A 22,167-nucleotide genomic window follows, 5' to 3' on the forward strand; every position below is an offset into this window, starting at 1 on the left:
CTTTCTAATCTGTGTGAAATGGTATCTCATTGTTTGGTTTTTTCCCTCATTATGGTTTTAATTTGCATATACCTAATGACTAACAATGTTGAGCATCTTTTCATGTGCCTGTTGGCCATTTTATCTTCTTTGGAGAATTGTCTCTTCTTTGCCCATTTGATAATTGTTTTATTTGTGTTTTTATTATTGAGTTGCAAGTGCTCTTTTTAATTCCAGGTAAAGATCCCTTATCAGATAGATGATATGCAAATATTTTCTTCTAGTCTGTGGATTGCATTTTTGCTTTCTTGTTGGTGGTTTTTTTTGTTGTTGTTTATTTGTTTGTTTATTTTTAATTTTTTTTGATGTGGACCATTTTTAAAGTCTTTATTGAATTTGTTACAATATTGCTTCCATTTTATGTTTTGGCCACGAGGCATGTGGGATCTTAGCTCCTTTACCAGGGATCGAACCCCTACCCCCTGCACTGGAAGGCGAAGTCCCAACTGCCGGACTGCCAGGGAAGTCCCTCTTGTTGGTGTTTTTTTGAGGTGCAAAAGTTTTTAATTTTGATGAAGTCCCATTTACCGATCTTCTTTTTTTATGACTGTGCTTTTGGTTTTGTATCTTAAGAAATCTTTGCCTAACTTAAGAGCCTATGTTTTCTTCTAAGAGTTTTATTCATTTAGGTCTATGGTCTACTATGAGTTAATTTTTTGTTTTGTGTGAGATAGGGGTCCAAATTCATTCTTTTGCATGTGGATATCCAGTTTTCCTAGCACCATTTGTTGAAAAGACTTTTCTTTACCCATTAAACTGTTTTGGCCCCCCTTTGTAAGAAATCAATTGACCATAAATGTTTGAGGTTTTTTTCTAGACTCTTAATTCTATTCTGTTGCTCTCGATGTCCATCCTGTGCAATCATACTGTCTTGATTACTGTAGTTTTGTAGTAAGTTTTGAAATTGGAAGTGTGATTCCATCTTTCTTTTGATTAGTATTAGCATGGTGTATCTTTTTTCCATACTTTTACTTTAATCTACTTAATTTGTGTCTTTGTATTTAAAGTCAGTGTCTTCTAGGCAACATGTACTTGGATCCTGCTTTTTTATACAGTCTGACAATATTTGTCTTTTAATTGGGGTGTTCAGATCATTTACATTTAATGTGATTGTTGACATGGCTGACTTTTGTTTTCTGTTTTTCTCATCTCTGTTACTTTTTTTTCTCTTCTTCTACCTTCTTTTGGATTAGTTGAATTTTTTTATGATTCCATTTTTCTCCTTTGTTGATTTATGAGCCTATAACTCTTTGTTGTCTTATTTTGGTTGTTACTTTAGGCTTTATGGGTTATATCTTTAACTTATCACATTCTACACTCAGGTGATATTGTACTACTTCATGCATTGTATGAAAACAGTATACAGTTTGATCCTTGAACAACACGAATTTGAACTGCACAGGTCCACTTATAGGTGGAGTTTTTTCAATAAATACTTGTTATAGTAATACATGACCCATCATTGGTTTAATCTGTGGTTGTGGAACTGTGGATATGGAGGACCCATGTGGATACAGATATTCATGGATTTTTGACTGAGTGGGGGTCGGCGCCCCTAACCCCTGCATTGTTCAGGGGTCAACTCTACTTCTAAATGCTTATATTCATAGCATTTACCATTTCTGGTCTTCATTCCTTTGTGTAGATTGTTTTTCTATCTTGTGTCATTTTCATTCTGCTTGAAGGACTACCTTTAACCTTTCTTATAGTACAGGTCTGCTGGTGGTATATTCTTTCAGCTTCTTTAAAATTTGTAAATAAAAAATTTTTTCTTTTTGGCTACACCATGCAGCTTGCAGGATCTTAGTTCCCTGACCAGGAATCGAACCCAGGCCCACGGCAGTGAAAGCGCTGAGTCCTAACCACTGGACTGCCAGGGAATTCCCAGTTTATAGCTTTTTAAAGTTCTTTCTGGAGGCTCTGAAGTAGATTTCCATTCCATGCTGCTCTCCTAGCTTCTAGGTAGCTGTCAGCAATCTTTGGCATTCCTTGGCTTGTAGACCCATCACTCCAACCTCTGCCTAGGTTTTCACATAGCACATGATATTTAGTCATTATCCAAAATATAAAGTTTAATCCACAAACATTACTTAAAAATTATAAATAAGTAATTTTAGATTAAAATTTTTAGAAAATGCAATGAGATGAAAATAAGAATATGAAGTAAGGAAAAGCAAACTATGACTTAAAAGTATTTGACTCAAAAACTTTTCTTCTCTTTGTAGCTGTTGGAAAAATTAGAGGAAAGCCTTTCCCATTACTCTTATTTTTTGAGGCTATCTTTAGCATAAGTCATGCTTTTAGACATCCTGTTGATGCAGAACTAACCCTGGAAGGAATCACATGTGGATTATCTGAAAAACGTTTAGATTTAGTTATCAATTGGGTCACCCAGGAAAGGTAAGCAAAGTTAGACTTTTAACTTAATTTTGAAATTTGCTTAATAAAGTTTTTTGTTCTCAAATTTTAATAGTTTTCTTATCAGTACATTATTTGAGCATTTATTTCAAATCTCTATTGCAACTAATCAGTCACAAAGTATTTACTAAGCATTCATGGATAGAGTAATAGGGCCTAGTCACAATGAGCCCAGATCAGGAGTTGACTCAAGGCAGTCGACAAGATTATTCATGACCACTTAATGCTGCATGGAAGTTGATAGGTAAGGACAGAAAAGGATTGATCAGTATCATGCTGCTCAGAGGGATAAGGCAGGAACCTGTTTTCAGGCAGGCTGTGGATGCATGTAAAGGATAAACCCAGGAGAAAACTTGTAAGCAGGAGGGACATGGACCCAAGGTAGCATTTAAAAGAACATGCAAACCAGCAAGGACAGGCAGGAGGTGGCTTCTTGGATTTGAGTCTCGGCACAAATTGGCAGATTTGTACCAGGTTTCCCTTAGATTGGGTTCCCTGGAACCAAAGCCTGAAACAGGTATTTGGGTGTACATGGTTGATAGAAGGAGGGCTTCTCAAGAAAAACCTATAAGGGACTGAGTGAAGCAGAACAGGGAAGGGGAAAGAGCCAAGCAAGGACGTGACCTCAGGCAAGTTCTAACCTTGACCTTATTTATAGCGGGATGGCTCTGAAGCATAAAACACATCACAGAGCTGTTCTCACTTGAGGCAAGGGGCCAGCCTTCCTTGCTTCTCCATCAGTCAGTCAAGGACTGTGGGCTGCCTAGATGGGAATACATAAGTCTGGGCATGGTGGCTCCCACTAGCCCAGGGCAATTCCCTATGGAAGGGAAGGACCTGTGAGCCACTGGCAGCCAACACACAGAGTAGCTGGGGAAGGGTACGTTGGCCCAGTAAGGAGGATTTGGGCAGGACACCAAAACAGCATCTGCCTTAGTCAACCATTTGCACAATACAGATTTATATGCTTCTCACATTAAGTTCACTCCATCCAGGCATATCTTCTCTAGGATTTTGTGGTCAATTCTTGGGGAAACTTATAAGAGGAGGGTTAGTGGGAGGAACTATAGCCCTTGTTGCTAGGTCCTAGGGCTGTAATTTGTTTTTTTTACAACTTTATTGAGATATAATTTACATACAATAATCTATACATGTTTAAAGTGTACAATTTGATGAGTTTTTTAAAACAGCATTATGAAGACACAATTGATACACAGTAGACTGCACATATTTAAGGTGTACAATTTAAGTTTTGACATATATATGTATATATATATCTCCATGAAATCATCACCACAATCAAGATAATAAACATATCCATGACCCTCAAATGTTTCCTTATGTCCCTTTGTAATGCCTCCTCCTTCCTTCCACCACCTCTCGATAACCACTGATCTACTTCATGTTATTCTAGATTCGTTTTCATTTTCTAGAATTTTATATATATGAAATCACACATTGTATATTCTTTTCTCTCCTTGGTCTGGCTTCTTTCACTTACATTTATTTTGAGATTCATACATATTAATTAGTGCTCATTATCTTTCTCTATCACCCATTATAGATTCTTCTTACTTACAGTTTTGGTCTTGATGGCTTGTCTGGTAGAATGACTGTGGTTAACCATACCTTTATCAAACCATGTTTTTTTTTTTTTCTTGATTTTGATTTTATGTTGGAGTATAGTTGATTAACAATGTTGTATTAGTTTCAGGTGTACAGCAAAGTGATTCAGTTATACATATACACACGTATCTATTCTTTTTGAAATTCTTTTTTGTTTTTTTTAGCCATGCTGCGTGGCATGCTGGTTCTTAGATCCCTGAACAGGGATCGAACCTGTGCCCCCTGCAGTGGAAGCACAGAGTCTTAACTACTGGACTGCCATGGAAGTCCCCAAATTCTTTTTCCCATTTATAAACCATGGTTATTGATTTACCCACTAACAGTGTTCAATTGTCTTGGGACTACCCAGAGATATACCAGTAGATCATCTGCCACCTGTAACAGACAACTGTATACCATTCAAAAAACAGCTATTGGGTCCTGCTAAAGTTGGAGTATTTATCCATGGAATGTCAGTGAGTGTAACTAGAAATGCCCATCATGAACTGTATTCTGACAGACTCACCAAGTCATAAGGTCAGGTGGGCTCAGGAGAGTCCATGTAAAATCAAGTACAACCAAGATCATGCTCAGTCAGTTCCAGAGCACACAAGTAAGCTTCATGAATAAGTGGCCCAGACTCCATGTCAACTACCATTGCCTGATGGACACTACTTCCACAGCTCACACCTATGGGCTCATGCAAGGGTGGGGTTACCTAAGACCAACAGACAGGAGAAGAAAAAACAAACCCAAACTTGGTTCATGGAAGGTTCAGATGGTGTCCAGGTGATGCCAACTTGTCACTTCATCTTTCGAAGACGGAGGAACATCCTTTAGGAAGACATGTACTCCTTAAACCAATGATAATTATATAGTGCTGTATTCCCAATAGGTAGAATACTTGGGTCTGGGAAGTAAAGAGTGACCCTACTCAACTATTACTCCCAGGAGCCTGCTTGGAGAGTGTGTTAGTCAGGATTCTCCAGAGAAACAGAAAAAATATATATAAATAAAAAATTGGCTCATATGATTATGGAGGCTGAGAAGTCCCAAGATCTGCAATCAGCAATCCAGAGACTCAAGAGAGTCAATGCTGTAACTTCCAGTCTGAAAGCCGGCAGCCTTGAGACCCAAAGGCAGGAAAGACTGATGTCCCAGCTAAATAGTCAGGCAGGAGGAGTTCCCTCTTACTGGAGGAAGAGTCATCCTTTTTGTACCATTCAGGCCTTTAACCGATTGGATGAGGGCCACCCACATTCAGGAGAGCAGTCTGCTTTACTCACCCTGCCAATTAAAATGTTACTCTCTTCAAATACATTCTCACAGACACACCCAAAATAGTATTTGACCAAATATCTGTTGTTGGTCAAATAATATCAAGTGTCAACTTGATATTATTTGACCAACAACATCAAGTTGACACTTAGAATGAACCATCAGCACAGGGAGTTTGTGCTTCCCATGCCTGCAACTTTAGGCTCTGTGAGTCTGGAAGTCCTGATTGACTTTATCATGAGAAGGTAGGACTATTGCTAAATAATGGGGCAAAGGGGAATATTTTTGGCACTCAGGCTCCCTATGCCCTTGAAGAGAGCAGGATACCTGGATTTAGGTGATGTCATTTACTGCTTGGGAAATTTTATAAGGGAAGGAGTGAGATGGGATAGGGAAAGAGCCAAGCAAGGATGTGAACTCAGGTGAAGTCTAGTATTAGTCAATATTATAAGGAGAGAGCTGTGGAGCATAAGCCATACCGCAAAGTTGTTACCGCTTGATTATGGGACTGGCTTTTTGTATCCCTTACTAGTCAGTCATCAGCTCTAGATTACTAGGGGATTGAAAGATAGGCATAATTTTCTGGCTATTGAAAGATAGGCATAATTTTCTGGCTCCAGTCAGCTGAGGGCAATTCTTTGGAGAAGGGGCAGCTATGAGCTGTCAATAATCAGCTGGAGAAGGGGCACTGGCCCAGTAAAGGGGACCTGAGTAGGCACCAAAACTGTGTCTACCAGCTTATGAAGATCAATCTGGAAATAGATAACAGCTCCTTTTGCTGGGTCTATGTGGGCATGGGTTGGGCTGTGAGTACTGGCAGGCAGAGTGACGAAAGGCCTCCCTGTCATCTCTCTAGTAGCCATGGCCTTCTTATTTTGCAGCCTAAGGGCTATGCTTTCTTGGCTCTAAATGCATAGGGACATAGAATACATATTAGAGAGTAGGTACAGTTCTCATTTTTAAGAAGTGTATCATAAGGGTGTAGATGGACAAATGTAAGCACTCCCTAAATAACAAATCCATGACTTAGAAATGTCCCAAACAAAAATGGCAAGTTTGCATACTACTACCTACTGCTACCCATTTCAAATTCATCATTTCCCTGCACAACTCTGGATAGTCATAAAACTGTCCTGGATTGATCTCACTATTGTTTCCCAGTGCAAAGTAGCTTTCTCTCACCCTGTCTTGTTATGCCTTCACTTACTGTTCACATAGTAATTAATTATGCACATAATAATTGATAATTATGTTCACGTAATTCCTGTTTTAGGAAACTTCTCCATATGTGTACCCCTCTTTTCAGTCTTTGCCTCCTTCTTTCTTTCTCTGCCTGGTCACATTTCTACACTCTCCACAAAAAGTACTTGTCAGGGAGCCCTGGAAATGGTGCAGGCATGAGGACAGCATCAGAAAGTGCATGTTCATTACTAACACCTGTTATCTAGTGCAAAGACACTTCAGACAAGATTAATTTCCTTACATATACTTGGCCCATTCTACCTCTTAGTTGTAAGAATTTAAACTCTTATGCATTTCCCTGAGTGCATAAAGTGGGAAAATACCACTACATTTTTCCCGAATTATTCATATTTGTATTTCTATATTTTTCTGGAGATACCATTTAGCATAAATGTCTTTATTCTAAATAGGACAATTTGATTTAACCCACTCAACTCTAGAGCATTCATGAGCTAATTAATATTGTTTGGATTTTCCATGTTTTGGGTTTCTTCTATTTAGATACCTTAGACACTATAAAAATCATTACAACTTTACTCCATACCATATTGGTAGTGATTAATTTTAAAATACTAGATTTGAATCTTCTGGCAGCATTTTTATTTTTTCTTAAGCTTTGATGGAACTGTGTGGTAAAACTATGCACTAAAATTAGAAGGCTTTGGATAACTATGAATTATACCTATTCATACATTTCAGGTCTCCATTAGGAACTCATAAAAACAAAAATCTGGCCTTTTTCAAAAAAATTATTGGATGACTACTACTGAAAAAGTGCTACAAACTGAAAACAAGGCAAAACCTTGTTTTGGGTGTCTCACTGCTACCTCTCTTACCCCAGGGCTAGAATCCTTGTTTTTCTCACCTTCCGACCCCCCCACTCCCCCACCCCCCGACACCTGCTTTTCCTTCGGGGCCAATTCCATTCTTCTGGGGCTTGATCCTCCTCCTCCCTTTGGATAATTTTCTTTTTAATCATACTCTTTGCTTCTGATCATCCTTTTGGAAAGTGACAAACGAAGACAGAGCAACCTTAGTCTCAACTCTGGCCTTCTCTCGGGTGGAACAGCATCGTGAGGGTGACCACTGAAAATAAGGAAATAATGGTATTAATAAGAGAAATAAATACTAAGATACTGGTATTTTCATTGCTCCAGTAATGCAGTCACTACAACAACTGAAATAATGACTTGTTCAGTCTCAGGAAACGTTGTGGCTTTAACTACCAAAACTTATATTTTGGTATTAAAATGTGGAAGTCGAAGAATTGCTTCCTAAATAGTTGATTCATACTCAGGAGCTTCCTTTTGATTTTAGACCCAACTCTCTGCTGCCTGCCCCAACAAACACAGAGGGCTTTATCTACTTAATTTTCAATAAAGAGACATTTTGTAGGGGTTTCAGGATTTCATTTTATTGTTATTGGCATTTTATTACATGTATATAGACACTAATATTATGTGACTGTTGTTATTCTGTAGCTATTAATTAAAAATATAATTATGGGACTTCCCTGGCGGTCTAGTGGTTAAGATTCCATGCTCCCAGTGCAGGGGGCACGGGTTCGATCCCTGGTCGGGGAACTAAGATTCTGCATGCTGCATGGCGTGGCCAAAAAAAACCCAAACTATAAAGCCCAGTTTCAGTACAGCCAGTAATTAGAAGTGATATCTTTAATGATACCCAAATGTTTTTTGGCTTATGCTGATAGTTTCTAGGTGGAGTTAGTAGTACAGATGGTTCCCTTCAATTGTGTATGAAGATAGTGCACTAAAATTGATGAAAAGTGAAATCTACTTATTTGAGCCATCTCAAAAGAACTGTTTCTTCAGTCTCTCCTAATAGACACAGTTAAGTCCCTTTATTCCCCCGTTGTTTCTTTCACATCTATAACAATTAAAAAAAAAAAAAAACACTGCTGTTGCACTTTCTGTTTTCCTTTTAGTACAAATGCTTGCAAGATCTGTTGGTAATTTTGAGCTAAAGATTTTGTCACTATCTTTAACCAACATTTAATAAGTTCTTACATTCTGCAGGGTTTTGGAATCTAGATAACAGCTAAGAACATTGAGAGCCTCAATTATGAGAGAATTTTTGTTTACCTTGAAATTTTAAATCCCACCAATCTTTTCAGGAGAGTTTTAACCTTGTTTGTAGATTTTTTTAAAGTTGAGCTCAGTTTCACCAAAATTACTTCCCCCAAAGGAAGACATGCTGATTGTTTTTGTTCTTGTTGTTAAGTCTTGGATATGTTTAATTTCATCAGTTGCCTACTAACTTGGAATCCTTATAGACCATAGAAAATCCAGTTCTACTGTGCTGAATTTTCAAATATTTCATTCTCATCCATTCATCAAGAGCTCACTAACATGTGCCCTATTGATCTGCTTGCTCTAGGCTGACATTTTCTGAGGAGGCTGGGGATGTGATTTTTGATTATGGGGAGCAGAATACTTATAACAAGGCCAAGTGTCTGGCTTTAGCTCAGATTATCTATAGTGAATGTGGCCTGCACAAGAAAGCTCTTCTTTGCCTGTGTAAACAGGGTCAAATTCATGGGGCCATGGAATACATACAACAATTCAAGGACTTTACTTCTGGTGAGTGAAAAAGCCTATTATTTGTATACATTCGAATTCTGGACTTGAATTGTAAGATCACCCATGATAGTAGGCAATATTTTGGACTTATACATTATAAAGCTTGTTTTGTGTATACCGGTAAGTAGATTTCTTTTGTAATTTTTAGTGAAAACAGGTAAGCTGAAGCTGATTGACTTTGATGGTGGACATTCAAATACATTATATATTTCTTCAGTACATAAACATTTAGTAAACTTGCAGATATTTGGACCATGCTACTTAAAGGATTTTTAAAAAATAACTGAACTTATATATAACATTCTGAACTATAATATAAGCATTAGAAATGAAGAATTAGTGAAATAATGTTGATTTAAAAAGTTTGAAACACCTAGGTTGCAGCTGGGCAGTGATGTGAGAGAATTGTGGACCTTAGGGTGACCCTAGTTGAATGAGCTGATCTCTTATTATAGTCTAGTTCAGCAGTAGCCTTAATGTACAGGCAGTCCTGGCATATTCCCATATCCCAGGCCTATGTCAATCCTGATTTTGCAAGCTGTGTACTCCAGTTCTAAGAAATTGCACAATGGAACAAAATATAGCACTTTTAGGTCACATTTTTCCAGGAAAAAGAATCTGATCATTTTCAAAGAGTAAATTGACTTTTACTTAGAATCTGTTTTTTAGAGTTATTAATTTTTTCATTCATTATGTAACAGCATGCCCGACATTATTAGTGTAATAATAGCTATAGTTCAGCTTTTTACATGTCTTATCTCACTTAATCCTTATGTTAACTATATGAACTAGGTTTTGTTATTATCCCTGTTTTATAGATGAAAAATAACTGTGTCCAAAGAGAGGCTAAGGCACAGAGAGGTAAGTAATTTGCCTATATACACACAGCAATGGAACAGAATCTGGCAGAGTAGTTACGACACAATATTTGTTGAATGAATTATATATTTTATTAATATTATGTAAGTTATACAGATTCAGTTTCTGTGTTAAGTATTATTTTTCCATAGAATTATTTTAGTCAAGGAATAAAGGTTTTAATTACTCTTGGAATTTTCATTGAATGAAATGTGACGTTTCTTTTTTTGCTTGCAAAATTTGCCTTGCATGAGTATATAGAAACATGATTGACTCATTATCATATTATCCTGTTCCTCTAGTAGTGCATTACACTGTAAAATAATTATACAGTCAGCCCTCCATATTCATGGGTTCCACATCCATGGATTCAGTGAACTTCAGATTGAAAATATTTGAGGGAAAAAAAATTCCAGAAAGTTCCAAAAAGCAAAACTTGTGTTTGCTGTGCACCAGCAATTATTTACATAACATTTGCATTGTATTTACAACTATTTACATAGCATTTACATTGTATTAGGTAATCCAGAGATGATTTAAAGTATATGGAAGGATGTGTGTAGGTTATATGAAAATACTATGCCATTTTGTATAAGAGACTTGAGCATACTCAGATTTTGCTATCTGCAGGGGGTCCTGAAACCAAACCCCGTGGATACCAAGGGACAACTGTATATTGTACTAATTTAAGAAATATTAACTCTCCTATATAATTAGAACCTTGATATTTATCCTCAGAATTTATTTAGTACAACATCATAAGATAATAATAACCTGAGGAAAATTAAGCTTAAAAGGTAGAAACAATGTTTGAAAAATTACTCTGCTTATTTTACTTTTTAATGACAAACAACCACAGCTTTCCAAAGTATCATCCTTGGCCTCAGGGGACAGACTCAGTTTGTTAATACTTTCTGGTTTCAGAAGAAAATGGTCTTTCTCAGATTTAGACTATCAGCTTTACATTTACAAATCAAAGAAACAAAACAAAAACGGTGAAGTCCTAAAAAAGTCTTTTGTTCCAAAAGCATAAATCTGACTCATAGAGCATCTGTTTTAGAAGGAAAAACTCTTCGTTTTTCCTCCCTAATGATTTCTAGAATAAAGCCTGAAATGATTTGTTTGTTCACTTTCCCCATTATCATTAAACAAGTGAATGTACCTATCTGGTTATATTCTAGATCTGGAATTCTAAACTCCGAGGCTAGAAACAATCTAGAAACTGGGTTATTCTAGATCCAAGGCTCTCAAACCTTCTGGTCTCAGGTCTCCTTCATAGTTTTAAAAAGCATTGAAGATCCCAAAGAGTTTTTGTCTATGTGGGTTATAATCAATTGATATTTATCTTATTAGAAATTAAACCAGGGACTTCCCTGGTGGTCAGTGGTTAAGACTTTGCCTTCCAATGCAGGGGGTGTGGGTTCGATCCCTGGTCCAGGAGCTAAGATCCCACATGCCTTGCAGCCAAAAAAAAAAAAAACCAAAACAGAGAACAGAAGCAATATTGCAACAAATTCAATAAAGACTTTAACAAAAAAAAAAAAAAAGGAAATTAAACCAGAAAAAAAATTTTATTGGAGTATAGTTGATGTACAATATTAATATGTTACAGGTGTACAATATAGTGATTCACAATTTTTAAAGGTTATACTCCATTTATAGTTATTATAAAATATTGGCCATATTCCTTGTGTTGTACAATATATCCATGTAGCTTATTTTATACTTAATAGTTGGTACCTTTTAATCTCCTACCCCTATATTGTCCCTCCCCCTTTCCCTCTCCCCACTGGTAACAACTAGTTTGTTCTCTATATCTGTGAGTCTGCTTCTGTTTTGTTATATTCTCAACTGGTTTTCAGCCAGGTTGAGCTTCTTCAGCTGGGGCGTGGGTGCCAGGAGCTGGGGGGTGGGGAGGTGGGAGAGGAGTCGGGGGGCAGAGTCTGCAGCCTGTTGCCTCACAGGTAGAGCTCCTGGAGGTTGCTCAGGCCATTCAGGGTGTCAGGAGACAACGAGGCCAGCTCATTGAAGGAGACTTCCGTGGTGTTGAGTGCCGGCATTGCCCATCCCAGCAAGGGCAGGCTTCTCAGCTTATTGTGGGATATAATCAGGGTCTCCAGCCAGGGCAGTGTCACATCAGTCTGCAGGCTGGTCAGCTGGCTCTTTCCCAGGTGCAGCTGAGTGAGGTGAGTCAGATTCATCTATTTTTTAGATTCTACATATTAAGTGATATCCTACAGTATTTGTCTTTCTTTGCCTGACTTATTTCACTTAGCAAAATGCCCTCCAAGTCCATCCATGTTGCTGCAAATTTCATTATTTATTTTTCGTTTAAAATAACAATAGGGAATTCCCTGGTAGTCCAGTGGTTAGGACTCTGTGCTTTCACTGTTGAGGACTCAGGTTTAATAATCCCTAGTTGGGGAACTAAGATACCACAAGCTGTGCCGCGAGACCAAAAATGAAAACAACCAACAACAATAAACCAATTATGTATTGTCATAAGTAAAATATTTTTATGAAAAATAACTTTTCCAAAGCTAAACAATTTAAGGAAAAGAGTGACACTGTTTTACATTTTTGTAAATCTCTGTAATGTCTGGTTTAATAGAAGATAGCTGGCTTCCCATATCTGATCCTATATTCAGTCTATTGTAATATGTCATGTAGCTTCTGGAAAAACACCACTGTATATTTGTGAGAGAAGGAGAATGAAAAAGGCAAATTTTAGTATTTTTATGAAAATAGTTCTGACTTTATGGACCCTAGACCATATTTTGAGAACCACTGTTCTAAGTATCTAGGTATTTGTGAGTTAAACAGTACCATGGTTGATATATAGACCCTTATAACCTTATCAAAATAGAACATACAAGATAAATAATGATCATTATTACATGTCAAACCAAGGAATAAGGAAATGCATTCTGAAGTAAGTAGAGGGGTAAGTTCATAGGATTTGAACTTGTGTCCTTTCTAATTAGTCAGAGACCATATCTTGTACATAATGGAGTAAATATTGTTTAATCAATTAATGGAGAAGGGTATTTGAATACTTGATTGAATGAAATAGAGAGAGATGGATGAGTTATGAAATGTTGGAGACAGGGGGGTCCTACATAAATAACTTCACCTTAGTGGAGGCCAGATTGAGCGACCCAAATCATAAACTTCTACCTCTTCTCTAGGGAAAATTTTTTAAAAATTATTTGACTTCATTGATATAGAATTATATTCTGCTATTCCTTGCTTCATCTTTTACCATTTCTCTTTCTCCTTGTCTCTCTCTCTCTCTTTGTGTGTGTATGCATGTATATATATATACACACACACAGCGCACACACACATACGTATTTATTATTTTAGAGGAGCAGCACCATAGATTGGAAGGTCATGGACTCTGGGGGTCCGATGAACTGTTCTTCTTTAGACTATGTCTCTAATTCTGGGAAAATTAACTTCTCTAAGCCTGTTTCCTCACTTGTAATGTGAGAATAATAATGTCTGACTTATACTGAATATTAGATGTAGTAATTTAATATATGTAAGTTCACAGTACAATAATATGTGTTTAATAAACACTAGATTACCTTGTATTACCTTTTAGAGTGCAGTTATGTTTACACGTAGTTCTTGAAATGCTCTCAGAAATTATTCTGCCAATTACCTCTGTTGTGGCCCAAGAAGAATACTTTTACTTAAAAAAATTTAGTAAGTTAACACAAAGTTTATAAATTTAAGAATATAAATCATGATTGTAGCTTTAAATTATCTGAATGGTTAACTAGTACATTAAACCATACGAAATTGCTTTTTTTTTGAAGTAAAAAATGGTCAAGTGTACGCAACTTCATATGGCTCAACCTCTAGCTACCTGAACTAGCTAACAGCTTCTTAAAATCTTCATATTTGGGTTTCTAAATACTTGATATTTTTAGGAAAAATTACTGAGCCCCTTTTCTATACAAGGCACAGAAAGAAAGATATACTCAGTAGAAGTTGGCCCCCAAATGAGCAACAAGATGTAGACAAAAATAACGTAGTATTAGATGGGAGCTTAGAAATTGTGGAGATACTAATTCTAGCACTTTAAGGTGCAAAAACTGAGGTCCAAAAGATTAAGTGACTGATTGAGCTATGATTAGAATTCAGGATTCTTGATTGTCAACCTGGTCCTTTTTTTATACCACATTTCTTTCCAAGACTGTTCTCTGATAAATTTTTTTTCCTGGTACTATGTTTAGGTAGTTTTCCTTTGTTTTTTGCTATGCTGAGTATGATTTTTTTTTTTTGGATTGGAGATAGTAATGTTGAATTCATTGAGGGCTTTGGAAGGACTGGAAAAAGAAGAGTTGATTGGCAAATATAGACATTAGCTAGTCCCAGTTTCTAGTTGATGTATCATATTAGGATGTTGAGACACAGTTTTTCATTTTTGCTTTCAGATGACCTGATGCAGCTAATAAAGTTATGTCCCCACACTGAATTAATTCAGTGTCTCACTGACGAATGGAATGGGAAACCACCATATTTATCTTTTGGTCTTGCTGTACTTCACCTGTTCTCTGTAGATATGAAAAAAGTTGGCATTAAGCTACTTCAAGAAATAAATAAAGGTGGGAAGGGTAAGTGAAGTAAAATTTTGTAGTGAAAGAAATAGTAGTGGGTTATTTAGGGAAAGGTTCAAGATTATTATGTTTGAGTTAACTCTATCTTCCTAAGAGTTTATTCTTGGCAAGAATTAACTTTAGGTGTTTATAAATGTAAAGATTACCATGTTAATAATACTCTGTTGGCAATAGTATATATTTGTTGAGAGGATTAGAATGAAGAGAGACTCCTTCTGAAGCTTGAGGGGAACATCATAATAATTATAATAGCTATGACTACTGTAAAATCTTTATATATATTAACATATGTGTATATTTAATAATTTATATATATATTTTAAAATGTTATTTAGATAAACTTTATGTTTTTTATTCCTAAACCAAATATATATGAAAATATTATTTACATATATTATTTACTCTGAACCTCACTCTGGAGTGGGATCAGGAATAACTAATTAGATCTCACTTTTTTCTTTCCTTTCTCTAATTTAATGTAGAAACTTGAGCAGACAACTTGACTTTAAATTATCATATGGGGCCAAAGAAAGAATAGTAAATTACATGAAAACATAGTTGGGAAGATAATTTAGAAATTATCATTACAGATATCAACTAAAATATTTTATTTGATAGAAAAATAGTAATCATGGTGGAAATAAAATAATAGTGATTACAATAACCTGAATAGAAATCCTCTTTCATCAAGTATTATAAGTAATGCAGGTAGTAGATAAACGAGTTCCATAAATAGTTTCAAAGAGGGTCACTATAATTGATTTTCAAAAGTAAATAATATCATTAGTTTTCTTTAATAAACAAAATCCTTCTTTTATTTCCTTTAGAAAAATATTTGTTAAAGAAGCCCCATCATTAAGAGGTCTCTGTCTAGAGATAGGATGGAGGTTTTGCCAAAGAGTTTTTTAAACCCTTAGGTTAGCACTATAGGGCATTTATAAAAGTGTTTGAAGGATCATGAAAACTTGACCATCAAATTTGTTTGATAGTTCCTAGTGGTACCTTATAGACTGTGAATAAGGCTGAGCCCACATTCTTCACTTTCTGAACTCCCTTCCTTTCAACCTTCAGCATCTGCTGACCTTACCAAGAAGGAGATGAGTGGAGGAATAAGTAATGTGAGAAATGGTGGAGAGTTGAATTGAGGCATGAAAAGTTTAATGAAAAAGGAGGAGGAGAAGGAACTAACACTTGAGTACTTACTATGAGCTCGACTAGGCACTCCACATTACACTTAAAGGAATCAGGTCTAATAGTAATGGAGTTGAAATGATATCTCTTTATTTTTGAAGAATTGCTAAGTGTGGATTATCAAATAAGTGCTATATTATAATATTGTATTTTTATTTCCTCAGATGCAGTTGAACATCTTATGATAAATGATCCATTTTGCTCCCTAGAAAAGTGGCAGGAATTAGCAAATATATGTTTACAGAATGGCTTTGACAAATTATCTAATGACATCATGTCTGTCCTTCTATCTCAAGCTGGGGTTACAGAAATTTCTGAAGAGGATGATACAGTCAACTTAATGCAGCATGTTTTTTGGTAGTTCTACATCTTAACCAGTTGGGGGAGCCTCTACAACATTTTATATATATCAGTTAGGCAAACTGATTTTGGTATAACTAACTTATAAATAAATCTGGAGTATGAAGTTCTCAGAAATATATCATGCTTCTTTTGTTATGATGACATTTAGATTTGTCCTTGAAATATTTACACCATTGCTTCCTTTTTTTATATGGTCATTTTGTATATTGAATCTTTCTAAAATTCCTATGTATTTTTTCTTTTTTTAATTTTTAAAATTTTTTATTTAATTTTAATTTTATTTTGGAGTATAGTTGATTTACAATATTATGTTAGTTTCAGGTGTACAGCAAAGTGATTCAGTTATGCACATATTGGATTGGCCAAAAAGTTCATTCGGTTTTAAGTAAAAATAAAAGGCATTTTTCATTTTTGCCAAGAACTTTGTTGAACAACGTATTCATTAACTGAATGAACTTTTTGGCCAACCCAATACACATATCCATTCTTTTTCAGATTCTTTTCCCATATAGGTTATTACAGAATATTGAGTAGAGTTCCCTGTGCTATATAGTATGTTCTTGTTGATTATCTATTTTATATATAATAGTGTGTATATGCTACTCCTAAACTCCTAATTTATCCCTCCTGTATATTGAATCTTGATAAAATCTAAGAATGTAAGTGTATAAATCTCAGTTTAGGCATTTCTATCTCAGTGCATAAGTTAATGCCTAGCTTTATTCCTTTCTGGTGATCTAATTTAGTAGTAAGAACTGAGGAAGGTGTGAATAGTATCCTGTCAGACTGATTTCCCAAATATCAAATGCTATAAGCCTGACTTGTAACAAGAAAGGCAAGATGCCATTTCAAGGTTTTCACTGGCAAAAACCTAGAGCATAGTAATTTTGTACTACTGACTCAAAGATGTGCTCCATGCTTTGGCATATATAAATGGCAAATGTTAAGCTTCTACTATAAAACTTGGGAATTTCAGCATGTTCTTATCTAGAGAGAGAATAGCCAAATTTTGCAAAGAAGTAGTAGTTCTACATCTTAGACCCAGGATACCTGTAGGCATGGAATATGCCATACAAAGTGGTTTTAGATGATTTCAAGTGTTTGAGTAAGTATTTGATTTTGACTCAGAGTTCTGTGTCATGGACAGGTGTGATATTCAAAATATTAAATGATCAGCATGGCATAGGCACCAATCAAACAGAACAGATACCCAACTCATCAGAACAGCTTTCAGCCCTTATGCCATACCAGAGCACACCAGTTGAATGTCAGCCTTGATCATGGAACATGGTAAAAGTGAGCTGCTGTTAGACAGAATAAAAGAGCATAAGTTTTCCCCTCCTAAATTTAAACTGAATGTATATATTTTATTTTATAGTGGAAAGAATGTGAACTTGGAATCAGACAGGTTCATATTCAAGTTCAAATTCTTCTTCTTACTCTTTGTAAAATATGGGCAGTAATATCTCCCCAAAAAGTTTAGTGATATGTATGTGCAGTATAAATATATTACATAGTGGAAGAACTTAATAGAAGATAACCCTTATTTCAATGTAAGAGGTTCCAGAAACACATATTCCTCTACTTGGTTTATACTTCCCAAATCCCGCATATCTATCCATTTGTACTTGTATAATTATCCCTCTTTGGAGTATTTGATATAACACACCTTATTGCCTATATTAAGCTATCTGTTTCCACTAATATTTGGGTTGCTGGGCTTATCTTACAAATCCAGAAGAATACTGGCTGAGTTCTCAATTTTTCTGTATATTGGTAAACACAGTACTGGATAACTATAATTCAGTTTTCTAAAATGTAATATTTTTTAGAAGTAATACCTATGTACAATTTTAAAAGCAATTTAAGTTGCAATTTAGTTATAAAAGGCTTATAATAACTAATAATATTTTTATTTCTGGCCTTCATATTAGCTATGATTTTTAAAAATTAATTTGTTTATTTTTTGGCTGCATTGGGTCTTTTTTGCTGCACATGGGCTTTCTCTAGTTGCAGTGAGCGAGGGCTACTCTTCGTTGCGTTGCGCGGGCTTCTCATTGCGGTGGCTTCTCTTGTTGCAGAGCACGGGCTCTAGGCGTGTGGGCTTCAGTAGTTGTGGCTCGTGGGCTCTAGAGCGCAGGCTCAGTAGTTGTGGCGCATGGGCTTAGTTGCTCCACAGCATGTGGGATCTTCCTGGACCAGGGATTGAACCTGTGTCCCCTGCATTGGCAGGCGGATTCTTAACCACTGCGCCACCAGGGAAGTCCTTAGCTATGATTTTTGAAAAGAAAATATGAAGAATGGAAAAAAGGAAGGGAAGGAGAGAGGGTATTTCAGCAGCACTGATTCTTTATGTACCAGTGGCTTAACACCCTTTTTTCTTTGAGACTTGTATGATTGATAGAAAGCTACTATGTATCCGTTGACAGAACTTGGAAAAAAATGTGTTCATGAAAGCCAAGAGGATGAATTAGGTACAGAAATCTGGAAAAAGCTTGAAACAGCAGCTGTTGTTGTTGTTACTGCTAATTTTGCTTTGGTTTTAAAATGTTTTTTCCTCCACTCATTATTATTCTTCTTTGTTAGCATTAGCTTTGGCAGTTTACCCAAGGAAAGTGAAATTTGTCAAGTGAATCTAAATTAAAATGCCTGGAGATGGAGTTGGGAGGAAGAACAAGGATATAAAGTGAAGTGGAGGAAGGAGAAAGAGTTGAGTTGTGAGCTGTACAGGGCTTGGAAGCTGTGAGAACCTCCCTATAAGCTGCACTGAAAGAGGTATAACATGAGCCTCGTGGCATAGGAGCCTGTGTTCTAGACCAGCTCTACCATGATCTAGTTTTGTGTCCTTTTCCTCATGAATTTATTTTGGCTAGATAATTCGTTTTGTCATTTACAACTCAAAAATTCAGTAGTTCCACAGATGATTTCCCAGTGCTTTTTCACCTTCTGCCTAAATTGTAAATACCAGGATTCAACATCAGCATCAGCAACATATTGTGGGGACTTCCCTGGCGGTCCAGTGGTTAAGACTCTGCGCTTCCCTGGTCAGGGAACTAAGATCCCACATGCTGCACAGTGCGGCCAAAACAAAAACAAACCCAGCATATTCTGGATACCTGTTTTGTGTATGGTCTCTGCTATCAAGATTACAACTTCAGTGGGAAGAAACAGAATATTGTAAAAATAACTAAAAATAATTCCTTAGTATTATCTAATATCCAGTCTGTATTCAAATTTCACAAATTACTTAAAAATGCCTTTTTACAGTTGAGTTGTTCCAGTTAGGATCTAAACAAGGTCCATGTATTCTATTTGGTTGTTGTGTCTCTGCATATAGAGTATTCTTCCTCTCTTTTTTTCTCTCTTGCTATTGACTGATTGGACTGGCTTGGTTGTTACTGGGAATGTTCCACATTTTATATTTGTCTGATTGCTTCCTTATGGTATTATTTAACTTGTTTTTCTTTTTCCCATATTTCCTGTAAATGGAAGTTAGCTGTAAAAACTTAACTAGATCTAGTTTCAACTATTTTGGCAAGGACGCTTCATAGGTGATGCTGAGTATTTGACATTTCATCATATTATCATGCACTAAATAGTTGTCTCATGTCATTGCTTTTTGAGATAACGTCCAAAATCCTTAACATGGCCTAACGAATTCTGCATAATCTGAATTCCAGCTGATCTCCAGACTCATCTCCTACCTTATTACACATTATTTTGCGCCAGACACTTGTATTTTTTCTGTTCCTCTTGTAAGGGGCTTGAAAATATGCTGTTTCTTTTACCTGGAAGGCTCATCCCTTTCTTTTTACCTAGTTAATAATTTCTTTTACTTTAGGCTTTAGCTTGGTTAAAAATTCCTCAGGGAAACCTTTTATGACTTCCTTAATTATGCCACATTTCTTTTTTCTAGGCTGTCCTTTATTGCTATTATCATGGTTACAGTCAGGGACAGTACTTTTTATTGATGGCAAGGACAGCACGTTTTGAGGGTGTCGAAAATGGGGGAAGGTTACTCTGTTAGTTTTCTAGGGCTGCTGAAACAAAGCACCACAAACTGAATGGCTTAACCACACAAATTTATTGTCTCAGTTCTGGAGGCCAGAAGTCTGAGATAAGGTGTTGGCAACGTTGGTTCCTTTGGAGGACTGTAAGGGAATAATTGGTTTCAGGCCTTTGCCTCTCCCCTCGGCTTATAGGTGACCACCTTCTCTATGTCTCTTATGTCATCTTCCCTCTATGTGTTCTACGTGTGTCCATATTTCCTCTTACATGTATGCCAGTCATATTACATTAGGACCCACCCTAATGAACTCATTTTAACTCTGTAAAGACCCTATCTCCAAATAAGGTCACATCTTGAGGTACTGGGGATTAGGGCTGCAACTTATGAATTTTGGGAGGGCACATACAATTCAACCTATAACAGTTACCATTATATCACCAAAATCAAACACAGTATTGGGTACAAAGTAAGTTGCAATAAGTAGGTCAATGAATAAATACCAAGTTGGACCTGGAATCTTTCATATTTAATGCCAGTCTTGTGAATTAGCTTTACTCTCGCTTTATTTTGTTGGTAAATTTTATTGATATATAAATATACATATACACAATAATAAATTCTGAAAAATGCACAGGTTATAACTGTAGAGCTCAATAATTTTTCACAAAGTCAACACATTTATGTAACCAACTCCCAGATGAAGAAATAACACCCCTGGAATCCTAGAAGCCCCTTTTCAGTCATTATTATCCCCCTCCCAGAGATAGCCACTATTCTGACTTCTCATACCTTAGATGAGTTTTGCCTGAGTTTGAATTTTAGATAAATGAAATCATAATGTATTTATTTTTGTGTGTTTGGTTCTTTAGTTATTATTTTTGTGGTATTCATCCATGTCATGTGCAGTTGTTTATTCTCATCACTATTTATTATTCCATTGTGTAAGTATACCACAGTTCTACCATAGATGGACATCTACGTTGTTTCCAGCGTGGGACATACACATAGTGCTTTCATGAATATTTTTGTACATGTCTCGTTCATGAACATATATGTGCATTTCTGTTGGATTCCTGCTTTATTTTTTAGGTTGTATGTTGATGGGTATTAGGTCATACTAGTAGCTATAATTTTCAGGGTCAACACTGCATTAATGTTTGATTTATGACATTGTTCTCTGACAGCTGTAATGAAATAGCTATAATAGAAATTCTCCATTGGGTTAGAAATATCCAAAATTAGTCATATTTTTCTAAACCCATGGCTTTAAAAAATAGATTTTATTATTTTGAGCAGTTGTAGGTTCACAGCAATATTGAGCAGAACATATAGAGATTTCCCATATACCCCCTGCCCTTACATATGCATAGCGTCCCCCGTTATCAATACCCCCCCGCTCCGAGTGGTGCATTTGTTACAATGGATGAGCCTACAGTGACACATCATTATCACCCAAAGTCCATAGTTTACATTAGGCTTCACCCTTGGTGTTGTACATACTGTGGGTTTGGACAAATTTATAATGACATGTATCCAGCATAATAGTATCATACACAATAGTTTCACTGCCCTAAAAGTTCTCTGTGTTTTACCTATTCATCTCCCATGGCTTTTTAAAAAAAATTTATTTGTTTGTTTATTTATTTTTTGGCTGCATTGGGTCTTTGTTGCTGTGTGCGGGCTTTCTCTAGTTGCATTGAGCGGGGGCTACTCTTTGTTGCTGTGCGCTGGCTTCTCACTGCAGTGGCTTCTCTTGTTGTGGAGCACAGGCTCTAGGCGTGCGGGCTTCAGTAGTTATGGCATGTGGGCTCAGTAGTTGTGGCTTGCAGGCTCTAGAGCGCAGGCTCAGTAGTTGTGGCACACGGGCTTAGTTGCTCCGCAGCATGTGGGATCTTCCCGGACCAGGGCTCGAACCTGTGTCCCTTGCATTGGCAGG

The 22,167-nt window shown here is 36.4% G+C and overlaps 1 protein-coding gene across 2 annotated transcripts in view; it reads left to right on the forward strand.

Annotated features, from left to right (window-relative positions):
- CLHC1 (clathrin heavy chain linker domain containing 1) overlaps positions 1–22,167 on the forward strand; it is a 78,884-nt gene that overhangs the window by 20,205 nt on the left and 36,512 nt on the right. The window contains exons 9-12 of one of the 2 annotated variants that reach the window (XM_059943344.1): positions 2,265–2,439; positions 8,980–9,182; positions 14,486–14,665; positions 16,024–16,311. In XM_059943344.1, the coding sequence (XP_059799327.1) occupies positions 2,265–2,439; positions 8,980–9,182; positions 14,486–14,665; positions 16,024–16,220 (755 nt within the window). In that variant the 3' untranslated portion in view covers positions 16,221–16,311. Of the gene's footprint in view, positions 1–2,264; positions 2,440–8,979; positions 9,183–14,485; positions 14,666–16,023; positions 16,312–22,167 lie in introns of those variants that run through there. The other variant, XR_009506575.1, reaches the window with a different exon arrangement.

This window comes from Balaenoptera ricei, chromosome 13 (assembly GCF_028023285.1).
Source record: "Balaenoptera ricei isolate mBalRic1 chromosome 13, mBalRic1.hap2, whole genome shotgun sequence".
In the NCBI taxonomy this organism is placed as follows: Eukaryota; Metazoa; Chordata; class Mammalia; order Artiodactyla; family Balaenopteridae; genus Balaenoptera; species Balaenoptera ricei.